Here is a 15,749-nt window from a genome sequence, read left to right on the forward strand (position 1 = left end):
AATGGATAGACAAGATGTGGCATATCCATACAATGGGACATTATTCAGACATATACAAAGTACTGACACATGCTACCGCCTGGAGGAACCATAGAACATTATGCTATGTGAAAGAAGCCGGACACAAAAGGCCACATATTGTATGATTCCATTTTGATGAAATGTCCAGGCCAGGTAAATCCACAGAGACAGAAAGCAGATGAATGGTTGCCAGGGCCTGAGGGTAGAGGGGAAATGGGAATTGCCAATTGGTATGGAGTTTCTTTTTGGGGTGGTGAAAATGTTCTGGAATTAGATAGTTGTGGTGTTTGCACAACCTTGTGAATATACTAAAAAACACTGAATTGTACATTTTTGAATGGTGACTTTACAGTGAATTATTTCTCAATAAAAAAACCCATGTAATGTGTGTGAGCAGGCACACCTGTGTACATGAGGGAGCATGGATATCATTTTCATCAAGTCAATGTGCAACAGTTGTAACAAAGGAGAACTCTACATCAATAGCAGGTGCCTTGTGTAATATTCTGTTACTGTAACTGAAGTAACAGGAGTTCCCACCTTGGTGAGTTGCAGATAGAAACCACATTAGGTGAAGTTGTTGCACAAAGTAAATTTATGTGCAGCAAATAGAGAGATCATGGGAATGGCTCCCGAAGCTGTGACTCCCAGAGCAAGGGTGGATGGGCTCCTTTTATTTAGGGTTATGATGAATATTCAGATAGGGAAACCTTGCCATGGGATGTAGAGGTGGGCATAAAGTCACACGTGTGCCTTAAGGAGACATGCCTATACACACATTTTATGTTATGTGAATGAGGCTTGCGCTCCTCCTTGGGTGGAGATTTTAGTATTATATTGAGGGTAAAGGTAGTTGTCAGTCATTCTAGAAGTCACTCCATGGCCCATTTGTGCAGTGGGCATCAGAGGTTATACTCAAACTGGTCTGGGTGGTCTGGACCAGCTGGAGGCCTTGTCAGGGCAGTCACTATCCCTGGAGGGGCAGTTTCAGTTTCCATCTGCCTGAGTTAGGAGGTCAGCTGGAAAGAAGTGCTTAAGGAAAAGTGTGGGACAAAGGTTGGTGAGTACAAGCAGGTGGGCAGTAAAGGTCAGGTCTTGGAGTCTAGCTGGTGACATTATTAAAAATCAAGTGTCAGAAAAATGGAAAATCAATTGGGAATAGTCATAAAGACAGCATTAGAAATACTCAGAAATGAAACAAGTAGCTAGACTCAACTAATTTCAATGAGAAATGGTTGATAAGCTTGGCCTCCCTTTCCAAAATATTCCATTGGATTTCTGGACTCTGCAGATACCTTGAGCTCCCCAAACTTGTGTGGGTCTCCTTTTCAAGATCACTGAATTAAAACTGATACCTTCATACCCAGCATTGGAAATAAATGAGCTCTGAAAGTTAAGCTAATTGAAAAGCAACAAACGCTTCCTTAACTTGCCCTCCTGGGACCTAGGCCTTGATGGGCAGCTCCATGTCCCACCTGGTGCAAGCTGTAATATTCGTGCTCTGTGGGGTTCGACTTCACAGTGATGCACTAGCCCAGTGCTCATTACACAGCAGACTTGAGACACTGGTAAATTGTAGGCAAGAGAGAAAAAAAGCTGACTCATAAGAGATATTTATTCTGCTTTTAAGTAGCAGTTACCATCCTCCAGATTCCAGAATCACTTACTTTAGTTCCCCAAACTACCGACTTAGCAAGATTAGAAGTCTTGGAAGAGAAAAGGAGTGGAGGAGGTGATGTTCACATTAAACATTTCTTTTCATGGTTAATTAACTGCAGGGTTTCTATATTGAGTGGTCATGAGGATCAAGTAAAAGTATTTTTTTTTTTTGACACTGCAAAGTCTTGTATATTAGACCTCTGGTAATCAAAATATTTCTAAATGCCTTGAGAAATCATGATTTGTAGTAACTGATAATTTTGCTAAGAGATGAATTTAAATTATTCACACTTCAGAGTGGTACATTGTTTTCCATTATTCTTCATTTAGGTAATAACTCTCATGAAATCATCATCTCTGTGTCTACAGAAGATATTTATGATGGTGATAGATGTGAGGAGAAAGTAAGGAGGTTTGAGGAAGGCATAGTACTTGTGATTTGGAGGATTTCTATAGGCCTTTGGATATATCCTTCTCTGGCAGAATTTATATTGGTTATCAATTGCCACGTCACAGACCATCACAAACTTAGTAGCTTAAAAAACATGACATTTTTGCACATGAATTTGCAGGGGTTGGGCAGGGCAGTTCATCTTGGCTCATGTGGCCTCAGCTGGGGTGGCTCGAGAGCTGGGGGCTGGAATCTTCGGGAGGGTTATTCACCTCTAGCAGTTGACTGGTTGGTTGTCTCCTGGGTCCTCAGCTCTGGCCACATACTGCAGCCCCTACAACATGGCCTCTCCATGTTGCTTGGCCTTCTCACATCATGGCAGCTGATTTTAAGAATGAGCATTCCAAGAGAACAAGGCAGAATTGAAAGGGCTTTCTTTGACTTAGCCTTAAGTCTTTATGACTTTTGCTTAACACTATTGGTTGAAACAGTTTAAAAAAAAAAAAAGTCCACCCAGGTTCAAGAGGAAGGGACATAGATTCCATTGCTAACTGGAGGAGTATCAATATTACTTTCTAAGATGAGCATGTGAGGTGGAATATGTGGGGGTGGCCATCTTTTGAAAATACAACTTGCCACATCAGCCCAAAACTCAGAAACTTAAAACAATAGCACTTTATTATTTCTCACAAGAAATCAACTTTCCGTGATTGACCGGGTGGTCCTTCTTCTGGTCTTCCTTGAACTCATTGACAAGACTGCGTTTTGGTGACATGTCAGCTCAAGGAGGAGGTGTGCCCTAATAAGACAGCTGAGGTGGCTGGGCTTCTCTTCCAAGTTCTCCACAGCATGTCAGTCTCAGGGAGCAAACCACAAGGGCAAAGGCAGAAGTGGCAAGTCTTCTTGAGGTGTGGGCCCTAGACTCATACATCATTTCTGCCACATTCTGTTGGTCAAAGCAAAGTATTATGTGAACCCAAATTTAAGACATGATTAAACAGAGTCTATCTGATGATGTGAAGAGCTGAAGAGTATCATGACCACCTTTTTCAATCAATACATATCGCCTTCTGGCCACAATTATTAACATTCTGTTCACATGCAGAATATGCTCACTTCCTACCCCAAAAGTCTCATATCATTATGTCATTAGGCTGTGGCTTGAAGTGCAAGATATCATCATAAGATCATATTCAGGTGGGGAATGAGGCTTTTTGGGTGTGGTTTTCAGGTTCTCCTCTAGTATGGTTCCCCTTGATTCAGAGACTTGTGAACTGCAAAAAGTTACCTGCCACCTTCCCTTGTCCACTCCCACCCAACACCCAATGGTTAGGACAGGGATGGATAATTACCAAGGATACTCTCATTCCAAACGGGGAGGAAGTTATTGGTTCATCACAAATCTGAAATCCTGCCAGGCACACATGCAACCTGTAAAGTTACCCTTACTCTGGGGCCAGGGAATGTTCGTTAGTTAGGGCCATTTATTGTTAAAAGTCTGAGGACAGTCTGTTTCTTGGAAGGAATTTTATCTCTTTTCAGGATTCTTATGGAATTTTTAATTCATTTTTCTCAAGAATTTTTCTAGATTATGTCAAGATAGATGTCAAACTCATTTTTAAAAATGATTACTATATTGTAGGGAAAAATCCATTTTAGCTCAGAGATGTTTTCTTCTATTTTGGCTATTGGTCCTGTACCTTTTAATTCTTTAAAATTTTATTTATTGGGCGCCTGGGTGGCTCAGTTGGTTAAGCGACTGCCTTCGGTTCAGGTCATGATCCCGGGGTCCTGGGATCGAGTCCCACATCGGGCTCCCAGCTCAGCGGGGAGTCTGCTTCTCCCTCTGACCCTCTCCTCTCTCATGCTGTTTCTCTCCCGCTCGCTCTCAAATAAATAAATAAAATTTTTTAAAAATAAATAAATAAAATTTTATTTATTTATTTATTTATTTATTGGAGAAGTTGGGGGGGAAGGGAGAGAGAATCTTAAGTAGGCTCCATGCCCAACACAGAGCCCAGTGCTCACGGGGCTCCATCCCACAAGCCTGAGATCATGACCTGAGCCAAAATGCTTAACCGACTGAGTCACCCAGGCTCACCATTCCTAACCAACCAGCCAAATGTTGGTGCTCTGATTTTTACCTTCTATATTATTCTTATATAATCTACATTCTTGTCCTCTGCCTTCTTAGAGAGCTTCTTGACTTTTTCTTCCAGATTACTGATTTTTTTCACCGTTATTTCTTTAATGCCTCTCTATTTCAGGCAAGTCTTTATCCCAAACAAGTAGGGAGGTTCTGCTGTATTCCAAAGAGAACATAATATTGAAGCCTAACGCATTATCACTTCAGTTTAGTAGACTTTCAAGAACTGGCTAGAACATATATGTGCGATTTTTTGATATCGGAGGAGATACCAGTATTTTCCACATTCCCATTACACTAGCAACAAAGACACAAAAGACCTAACAACTCACCTCGCTGAAAACATCAATGTATCTTCAATGATAGAATTTGGGAAGACTTGCCAAAAACCAAGACAGGTGGGTGGATTTAGAAAAAAACCTCCAGGTAACACTTGGAAAAAAGTAGGAAGTCAGTTTATATTTCTCGTATTCTGTTTCGTGACTGAAGACCAGACAGCCAGTAAAAACTAATCTTGTTACAAGAAACAAAGACTCTAAAAGCAGGCCTTCAGCTGGTTTGAAAAAAAACCATTCTTTTCTGTGACAATCTGCCTGAGACTTGTCCTAAAGATTCTTTGCGTACTCCTGGTGGCATGGAGCAAGCCCCCCCATGCAAGGCCAAGTGAGAGCCTTCTGGAGCCAGCTCTGATGGTAGTTACAACTAGTAATAGTGGTAAGTTATCCTGTGCCATGTATGTCATGTACCATTTCTGGAGCTTCTGTAAAGTCACGGTAAAATGTATAGTTTTAGTTCTCTTGTGCTGTGCAGAAGTAGGTAATAGGTACTTAGCCTACATTTGGAAGGGGATAGGAAAGGGTAGAGAGTGTCTTCTTCCCCAAGTCCTGACTGGACACAGTGGTGGCTCTCCCATGGGGAGGGCAGCGCTAATCTAATGAAGATGACCAACATAGATGCAGCAGGGAGGGGACAAAGGGAGGAAACAGAACATGAGGAAGCTATTCCTGGCCCTAAGTGAGAAAGCACCTTAGGGAACTCTCAGAAAGAGCAAAAGGCTCATGAGGAGAAATAATTTCCAGCTATACACCATGGCCTAAAGCCATGGCAATTTAGTTATTAAAGTAAATGTGACTTTAATTTTGCAGTCAAAATTTAGTGGGGCCAGGATATTTGATTTATATATATATATATTTATTTCTAAAAGTGCCCAAGGCCAAAACCTTTTGTTCTCTGAAGTATGTAAGAATTTTAGATATTCTTCCTTATTCCTTTAGTAAAATTTTCCTTCATAAATAAAGATAAACCAGCTCATGCCTGAGTAGAAAGTTCATAATTTCAAAATTTTTGAAGTCCTAAAATAATGAAAAAAAGTATACAGGGAGAGTGAGTGTGCACGTGAGCCTCAGTAAGCACAGCCCTGGAACCATTGTGAACTGTGGGTGACATTCTTCCTAAAATCAGCTTACAGTAGTATGAGGGAAGTTATGCTTTAGAATGTTTGCTTTATCCTTCTATTAATGTCACTTATTCCAAGTGTTTATACTTTGTATGTATAATAAATAATAAGGCAAGATATTTAGTATTGAGTTTACTGGATTGGAAACATGGAGACAGGTCATGTACTGACCAAATACATAAGCTTGGGCAAGTCTTTTCATCTCTCCTGGCCACAGCTTTTTCAGCTGAAAGAGTATGACAGGGTTTGGCATCAAAGGCCCTTTCCAGCTTTAATATTCTGTGGTTAAAATGCTAACTACGACAAATGAATGTATACTTTCAGAAAGATCAGTTAGGTTGTGAGTTCAAAGACACAAATCGTATCTTAGATTCACATATTCCCTAGGGGCATATATACTTCCTGATACATAGCAGGTAATTAAAAAAATCTGTTTATGATATTTAAAATTTTTAAGTGTTTGGTCTCTCAAATACACTGATAGACTGAGTTATTTAAAAGGCCCTTTCCAGGGGCGCCTGGGTGGCTCAGTCGTTAAGCGTCTGCCTTCGGCTCAGGTCATGATCTCAGGGTCCTGGGATCAAGCCCCGCATCGGGCTCCCTGCTCGGCGGGAAACCTGCTTCTCTCTCTCCCACTCCCCCGGCTTGTGTTCCCTATCTCGCTGTGTCTCTATCTGTCAAATAAATAAATAAGACCTTTAAAATAAAATAAAAGGCCCTTTCCAGCTCTATTATTCTATGCTTAAAATATAAATCAAGCCAAATAAATAGTGTAGTAGATCACGGAGGTTTTAAAATTCAAGGACAGAAGTCTTATTTTTGATCTATGTATTCCCTTCAAAGCCTCATATAACTCCTTCCATAGCAGGTGCTCAAGGAAATATCTCTAGATTACAGTTATTTATTTTGCTTTGTTTGTCAAGTATATTTCCAACACTGTAACATTAATGAGTTGCTTTCAAAATTCATTATTAATTATGTCTATTTCTTACCACCCAGATCTTATAAAAACAAGTAAACAAATGGGAAACAGGTGAGAAAAATATTCTGTTCCTTAGTTTTCCTCAGTGAGACAGCTTTTCCATATTTTAGATTTCATGAATAATAAAATCTAAAAACCCAATATGAATCTAGTTTCATGTACACTAACAGATGTCTCAGGTTTTCTACCTAAAATCAGTAAGACAAGAATTCAAATTGCTGAAGAGACTCTACGCATATGTAACATAATCTATGGCACATGTTCCATTGTTAACTGAAAACCAGTTCACTTTGGGAAGCAACCCTGAAAAGGCAGATGGCATGGAAAAAAGAAGGTGATACTCTTTTTATAAATTTTAAAGTAGCACACATCACATGAAATACTCAAGGGTTTACAAGGGGAAAAAAGGGCAGGGAAAAAGAAAATTCATATGCATCCTATATAAGCATGAAACTCCTAATGAAACACATTAAATAGAAACACATGACTTTCGCTAATTTGTTTGTACTTTATCCTTCTTTTTAATAGAAATTAAATTTAGTCACTTAATGTACATAATGTAGTGTTTGTTTTCCAGTCTGGTTGCTTTTCAGCATTTACTTTTGCGTCTCTTTGAATAACATGGGAAATGTTATTCAGCATCAAGATGCAGTGAACAGTGTCAAACATCAACTGTACTTAACAGAGGACAGAGGGATCAGAGTTAATTTGTAGCTAACAGCATGGAAAAAAAAGAAAACAGACCCACAGTAATATCAACATGCATTATTAGCCAAGATTCAAAGTTAACCCAACCCACACAGATTTCTTCTAAGTTGAGAGTACATATGGAAAGGTGTGACTTTATCGAGATCCATAGCCATAGTAGTAGGGTTCATCAGGGCGGAATCCATAAGCTGTGGCAGGGCGTCCAAGAATACCAACTGATTGGCCAAAGCCATCCATTCCAAGGCTGAAAAGAGAAAAAGGAATGATAAGTTATATTGTTCATCACCCATCCACAATGTAGGCCAAGAGGAGGCTGGGAACTTTACACCTCCAGTACTCTCTTCCTAGCAGCAAAAGTGATTTATGTGGCTATCATTAGGCCTTTTTCTTGTGTGTGTTTGTATACACACACACACACACACATATATATATATGAAATATACACGTATATGTTATGTTATATATATATAATATGTATAATATTAAATTAATATAGCCACAAATATGTGCAAAATAAATATTTACTTCTAACAATGTGTTAAAAATGTTGGAAACCTCTGTCATCAGGTACTATTCAAGACAAAGAGGAGGACAGATCAGAAAACTTTTAATAAATTACATTCATATATGGCTTTTATGCCAGAATATGAAAAGATTTTATGTGCTAGCAAGTATCAGTAATACACTGCTAGGGAATAATAAAACTAAAACTGTAGTAAAATGAGTTTTGTTATTTATAATAAGATCATTTTTTCATATGAAGATATAGTATTATTAATAAGGACACACATTTTGAATTTTAGCAGTAAATTCTCACTTAGGGCCAAATCATACTATAAGCCTAAACTGAAAGAATAAGACAAGGATTTTTACAATATTTAAGTTAGCCAGATTTGATCTGCAATTCTTCTCTGACTCCTCAATAAAACAAAACAAATAAATTGTACATGTTTCTTTTGAATGACAGCAAGATAATTATAAATTTTGTTTCAGTTTATTCTATGGAAATAACAGAAGCCTAAGCATAACTTTCAGAGTTATAAAGATATTTGAAGCATGGATAAACTTTACTCTAAAAAAGTATTCTTTCATCTATTAATAAATTTAAAAGAAAATCTGTTCTCCAAAGCACTTTTTAAGGATCAGACAATTATCCAACACTTAGCAAAATGACAAGAGATTTATCTTGCCGGGCAAAGATGGAAGCTATGACATGCTCATGCATAGCTCATGCAGTGAATGCTAGTGAGCTTATTTCCAATCAAAGGAAACAATTTATAACGGAGAAACACAAACTTTGGAAAAAATAAATATATTTAAATGTTTTAAGATTTCAGAGTATACTAGATGGAAAGATACTTTTTCTTTATCAGCAAAATCTCAATATGATTAAAAATTATATAGGCGCTAACTTCCTCTCACAACTCAAAATAAGATTAAGTTAAAACACAATAGAAGTAACTATTAAAATGTTAAGGTTTTAAATAATTTGTGTAAGTATGTGCATGCATGGCCATGTGTGTACTGAGATAGGACTAAATACTAAATGTAAGTAACTATAATACATATAGGGCATATTATTCATGTAAATCCACGGCTCAGGGTAATGGGTTTTCTGAGATATAAGTTTTACGTTAGCACTTGTTAGTGAGTGATCCTGAAGAAAACAAACTTTTTGGGCACCTTCTAAATGAAAAACTGTGTTTAGAATTCCTAAAAGTTGGTTGAAATTTTTAAGTCTGAATTTTATTTTGAAATGGCAAAATTTAGGCATGTCCTTCCTACTTTGGTCTCCTGGGAAGAAATTTTAATTTTATAATGAAGGGAAATATTGCTCTAGAGGCAGCTTTAAAGAGGTTTCAGAAAGTAACGCAGCCCATGAACTCAGATACACCTTATCAGTTTAAAATTAGAGGAAAAGTTGGCTGTTGACATTTTTCTCCTGAAGCACTGAGGCTAACAAATACTCATGTATCCAAACAACTCTCAATTATGTAAAGGTTGATTGTATAGCTTATGAATTTCAACTCCTTCCTTTTTCATCTACTTACTGCCTGCCTTTGGACACTGCTTATATTTTTTAGCATCTCTTCTCAGGCTGAATAGCAGGAGACTTAGGTTGAACTCAAGTTAATTTTGTCTTTCTCAATCTAGAGGCTTTCAGGAATTTGGGAACAAGAGGCAGAGTAGATCAGTAAAGAAACATGCAAAGGCACCTTAAAAACAGAACATCTTACAGAGGAACTCACAACAATAGTACTGTAGTTCTATCTAAAAGAAGAAGAGAATCCTCAGAAGGGAAACTGTCAGCCATGTTGGCACAGAACAAGATGTTCCTCAGAGGCAATTGTTGGTAACCAACCCAAGCAATTCCTTGGGATGACCTATAACACTATAAGGAATATCTGACCTTTTTGGCAGGCTTGTCCTCATTGAGGAATGGGTCTTAAAAAAGGTTCTGAGAGGTCATTGTACATTCAAACTGCAAAACTGTATTTTATTTCTATGACTGATAGGCAAACTTCCGATTATTGTATTCCTATGTGGCTTGACAATGGAAAAGGGTAAACTTAGACATTAACCAATCTGCCTGATGTAAATTGACAAATGGATATTCAGCTGTTTTTTAAAAAATTTGTTAGTCACATTGTTGGTAAGAACTGGCACCCCCAAGTCAATTAAAGTAGGATCAAACCTTGAACACTGATGAGTGTGAGTTTCTGAGCCTGCAAGTTTACTGTAATAAAGTTCTATTTATGCAGTCAACAGTTCACCCAGAGACATCTGTGTGTTCAGGCCAAATTTTTTTGAACTTCCATAGATATCATTTGGGAAAACAATTTAAGGAGAAAAAATAGAAACTCTTAAGATGAGTTTTTCTGTAATTATCCATCATGTATCACAGATGAACTTGCTGTTTAAAGAAAAGAAGGTCTGAAACATTATGACCAGTTTGGATGGTGCTTTGATGTAAGTCCTCGGTCCTTTTGTATTATGAAAGATCAGCTATATCTACACAATTAATATCTTTTAAATAAAATTCACTCTGAAACAGGTTAGCTTGATTCTTTAATCTCTTATTTGGTTCTAATATAGAGGTGAAACTGGACTTTTCAGGATGCTGAAACCTGCAGATAGATATTCTTTTGGGATATGGGGACATTTGTTGTACTTTCTTCCTTGGAATAAAGATGTAGCCTTGTTAATGTTGAATCTGGTTCAAAATGAGGAGAGCAAATAGTAAGTTTTCCTTTAAGCAGGAGCAGATAGACTCTTTATGTAAGGGGTAGAAACCGTGACTGTAAAAGGGAAGTGTGGCAGCGAAAACTCTGCTTTCTTGATCCACTAAGGACTTAGAGCACACGGTACAAAGGCACAGGCGGGCCCTCACTAGGAACCCCAATAACCCAGGGAAACGGAGCTCTTACCCTGTGTGACCGTTCTCCTCCAGATGAGAGTTTGTATATTTGGCTATTTATACTGGAATTTAATCTAACACTGCATGTGTGTCTCCGTATGTACATATTTTCTTCCTGGTACTCCTAACCTACACAGAAAGGGTGTGTCCCTCTAAATCAGAATATACCACTACTAGACCACTTTTAAAATAGGACTATGTAGTCTCATTTAACCATCATCCTCAATGTCTAGATATCATTTTTTTTACCTTTAAATTAGCAAACATAACAAAATGCAATCTCTTCTTAAAAATATATATTTCTAGTTCAAAGAAAATGGTTCCTGTTTGTTGTGAAAAGACAACCAGGAAAGGTAAGGCCCCCAAATCCTTCTGCTACTAAGTTTTATGTCCCAAGAACAGTGATTTGGGGGTACCTAGAAAGGAAAATGACAAATTCTTCATGAGTAAAAAAATTATATTTAAAATTCAACAACAAATATAAAATCACATCTAGATTTTATCTTTAAACAAACATTTGGAAATCTAATTAGCATTCAGCAAGCAGGAGACAGAATTTTCTATAATAGTGACAAGGCTTCAAACAAATTTTTAACAGCATTCATTGTATTTCTAAACTTGCAATAATTCAGAGAGGGGAGAAAAAGAAATCCAGGCATGACAAGTGATACTTCACATGCAGCACATTACAAAGGGAATGGCAGCCAGTAAAGAATCCTAGGCACTCTGAGGCTCTTATTGGACTTCTGTGCCAGAGTTGACATTCCTGTAGAGAGGGAAGAAAATCACCTACCTCTAGCTGTTTGTGAGGCTTAATTAGTGCATATTTGTAAAGCACTTTGAAATCCTTGGATGAAAAGTGCTGCATAAGTGAAAAGTATTATCATTATTTTATTAAAATTAGGTAAAAGCAACACAACTCTTTATCTTCTTTGAAATTCCCAAGTCAGCAAAATGAATGCAGAACAAATAGTGAATATATTAGAGGATGTTACAAAAAATAAATAAAAAGTAAATTCAAGCCAAGTTCTCTTATCATAGGTTCAAAGAATCTTTGGCTTGGAAACATTTTTAGAAATAATCTAGACTATGCTTCCATTCACAACATCCTTGACTGGGTCTATTGAATTCTTTGCAGAACATCTCCATAAATGGGAATGCTCACAAGGCAGTTCATTCCATTTATGGGCCCATCAAACTATTAGAAAGTTCTTTATCTTGATCTGAAATCTAGAATTACCCTCTGGAACCACAAAAGAAATCTAATTCTTCTTTAATATGGCTATTTCACAACTTTCATTTAATCAATCCTCATGACATGCTCTCTAGAAAGTTTACCATCTCATTTGCTCTCTAACTTTGATATTTTTCAATTTTTATCTTAAAATGAAGAAGTGAAAATAATGTGATACTGTACTTATTATGTGGTCTGAAACCAGCATAGAATATAATGAGATCCTGTTTCTAACTCTCTAATAATGTAGGCTGAAAATGCATTGATCTTAAATTTTTCAAGGAGTCCTTACTACAAAATGGCTCACATTGAATGTGTATGTGTGTGTGTAGCTGTGTGTCTGTGTATACACATTTTCACGTTGAATTTCATCTTTTTGGTTTGGGTCTTTCTTTAGGAATTCTATTCTCCCTAAAATAAAAACCTTTATGACAATATTTATATTTATAAATATATTTGTATTGATAGAGGGTAGTGATTCTTATTAACTACCTATCTTTGTGATCCATAGGATAATACTGAAGGCTGGAATTCTTTTGGGATTATCAAGTGAAAGGACTTAACATAGGCTAACTTTCTTCAGAGGAAGCCTTCCAGGATATTATAGAGCTGCATGAAATGATCCTATAATAGCTTTCTAGAACAGTTCATTCTTTTTATCAATTGTTCCAATATATTGATCATAGAATCAAAATCAGTATTTTTATTTTCCTAAGATTATAAATTGATCATCAGAGTAATTTCAGCTTAACTATAATTTGTCATGAGAAATTTAGTATTATGAAACTGTAGTAGTGCAATGTAATGGATCCTTTGTATCCATCTATCCATCCACCCATCCATCCATCCATCCAAATAGTACATGAGTTCCTACAATGTGTTATGTATAGTGTTGACAGTCAATGTTAAAAAAAAAAATGTGGTACTGGGAAGGCAATAATAAGACATGGTCCTTGAGCATGGATTGGAGGCAACTAAACATGGAACAAAATTCCCATAATATGTTGTATTACCCTAGTACATTTATAAATTACTACAGAAGAATAGAAGAGGAACAGATATTTAATATAAGGTGAGAGTATATTAGAGGTATGTATATATTGTTACAAACGAATCTAGGGTGCTAGAAAGTCTTTAAAGAAAATACTTTTTTTTTTAAAGATTTATTTATTTATTTGAGAGAGAGTGAGCGAGCAAGTGGCAGGAAGGGCAGAAGGAGAGGGAGAGAGTCCCAAGGAGACTCTGCACTGAGTGCGGAGCCCAATGCGGGGCTCAATCTCACGACCCTGAGGATCATGACCCCAGCTGAAACCAAGAGTCGGACGCTTAATCAACTGTACCACACAGGTGCCCTGAAAATACTTTTATTTTAATGCATCTGTCACTTCCTGACTATATCTATTTTTATTTATATATCTTTTTACTTTATTTTCTATGAAAGTACTTTCATAGAAAATACATAAAGGGGTAAAGACTGTCACTGTCTTATTAATTGCTATATCACTAGCAGCTAGCTTTGTATCTGACATGGAGCCGGCGTTCAAAAAGTATTTTATTGTATGAATGGATGAATCTAAAAGGACAAGCAGGACTTCAGAGGTGAAGAGAGAGAACTCCTAATGTGGCAGCCTGAGCAAGAGAGAGAAGGAGCTAAAGAATAGCAACTGGTCTGTTATGCTTAAAGTCTTAGGTTTATAGTGAAAGCAAGTGGCAGAAGATAAGGCTAGAAATGGAGGTTAAGACTAGATTTTGAAAGCTCTTCATATGCCATGCTAACTATACACTTTTGGAGAGTTGTCTCTGCTTTTTAAAAATGGGAAAAACTTACTTCTGTGTTTTACCAAGATAACTGTGGTAACTACGGGTGTTAAGAGACAAAAGCACAGGGAACATTTAAGAGAATTTATGGCTGTCCGTGTGTAAAGTAATGAGAGCCTGTAGAGGTAACGGCAGCGGTAACAATCAAATATGCTACCTTTCCTGACAGAAATGGTATCTTTTCTCTTTTGAAATGGGTTTTTTAGTTATACTTTTACCATTTTTTTAAAAAAGATTTTATTTATTTATTTATTTGCCAGAGAGAGAGAGAGAGAGCACAAAGCAGGAGGAGCTGCAGGCAGAAGCAGGCTCCCCTCTGAGCAGGGAGCCCCATGTGGGACTCGATCCCAGGACGCTGGGACCATGACCTGCGCTGAAAGCAGATGCTTAACCAGCTGAGCCACCTGGGCGTCCCTATACTTTTACCATTTGAGAATGAAGGAAAAGAATTTCAAAACTGGCTGAAATTTTAGAGGTTATAGTTAATTGGAATGAAACAATTTTGTCCCTTTACTGTACGCTTCATCAAATAACTAAGAGGCTGTGGTATTCCAGGTAGATGAAATCAGACTGTAGAAGTAGTTCGCCTTTGTATTCAATAGGTAGGGCTGAACTATTCTGGCAGAAGAGAACATTTTTTATTGAAATTCTTATACATAGTAACAAGAGAAGTATAGATAGAATGAGATGCCTATAAAATTATACCTATCATTAGATGTCTTAAATTGAGATCTAAATGCTTGTAATTTATAAACCAACCACTAGATGGAGAGCTTGTCTTATCACTGAGTACCATTTACAAAGTTTTAAAGCAAGTTTTATCAAATTTAAATTCTTGAGCATATTTAACATTGACAGAATGTGGTTTCCATTGCTTTCTCATATACTCAGTGTTCTCCTCTTACAAATGTGAAATAATTTAGTTAGAGCTAAATAGGAATATTCACATGCAAAAAAGTTTTGTGAATGTGGGGGCCTATGAAAATGGAAGATGCTGATCATCTTGGACATGGAAAGATGTAATGCATGTGCTTGTTAAGGTACTACAACTATACGACAACTTCTAAAATTTTCATTGAACCTGTCAAAAGCATCTTGTTTCTATAAATTTGTACGTAATACATATTTATTTTAGGTTGCTGAAGGGTGTTACTTAGTGAACTTGAGCCTTTGTATTAGTGAGTAGATGAGCACAATTAAGTAGTCTTTTGATGAGCTTTACCAATATAGATCAAGTTTAGCTGTCATTTTCCATTTAGTTTTTATTCTTAATCTTTTATATACATGAGTATCAATTTTCCTTTTATCATGATAAAACTAAATGGCTAATGAATCTTAAAGAATCACATTTTAGTGAAATCAAACCAAGTAATATTTTTCCAAAAATCAAGGGCAAGTGATATGAGCAGTGGGAGGCTGTATTTAGAGCATTCATCTGGAATTTATTAAAAAAAATTTTTTTAAAGACATCTGTCAGTTCTTAGGGGAAATATACCACCTTGGGGACAGATCCTTTCAATTTAGTTACTATACTAAGATGCTTCAGATAAAAACTAATTTGTAGTAATGATGGAAGAAGCATGTGTAAAATAGTCACTGATTTATTCCAAATGGTAAAGAAATTCCATTTCACTGATGCTCCTCTAATTTCGTTTAATTCACACTTCTCTTATAATGCATCTTAATCTGTTGTTTAACCCATCTCCAGGGGCTATTTTATTTTTTTATGTGGAGATATTATAGTTGGTACTTTTTCATATTATACCATTGCATGAATTTTCTAAATTCCTTTTTATTTTTAAAAATGTTATAGTGTAATTGAGACTCTTCTATTAACTCTAGTTCTTGGGCACCCTCTCTTACTGTTGGTACCTGACAACTCAACTTCATGACAGTCCTTTCTTCATGAGCTTTAC

At 36.8% G+C, this 15,749-nt stretch overlaps 1 protein-coding gene across 1 annotated transcript in view; it reads right to left on the minus strand.

The window, feature by feature from the left end:
• Positions 1 to 2,731: 2,731 nt before the first annotated feature.
• KIFAP3 (kinesin associated protein 3) overlaps positions 2,732 to 15,749 on the minus strand; it is a 149,087-nt gene continuing 136,069 nt past the window's right edge. Inside the window, exon 18 of the mRNA XM_081824584.1 lies at positions 2,732 to 7,607. Coding sequence (XP_081680710.1) covers positions 7,499 to 7,607 — 109 coding nt within the window. The 3' untranslated portion in view covers positions 2,732 to 7,498. The remainder of the gene's footprint in view (positions 7,608 to 15,749) is intronic.

The sequence above is a fragment of the Leptonychotes weddellii genome, chromosome 6 (genome assembly GCF_054177405.1).
Source record: "Leptonychotes weddellii isolate Sample4059 chromosome 6, ASM5417740v2, whole genome shotgun sequence".
Taxonomy (NCBI): Eukaryota; Metazoa; Chordata; class Mammalia; order Carnivora; family Phocidae; genus Leptonychotes; species Leptonychotes weddellii.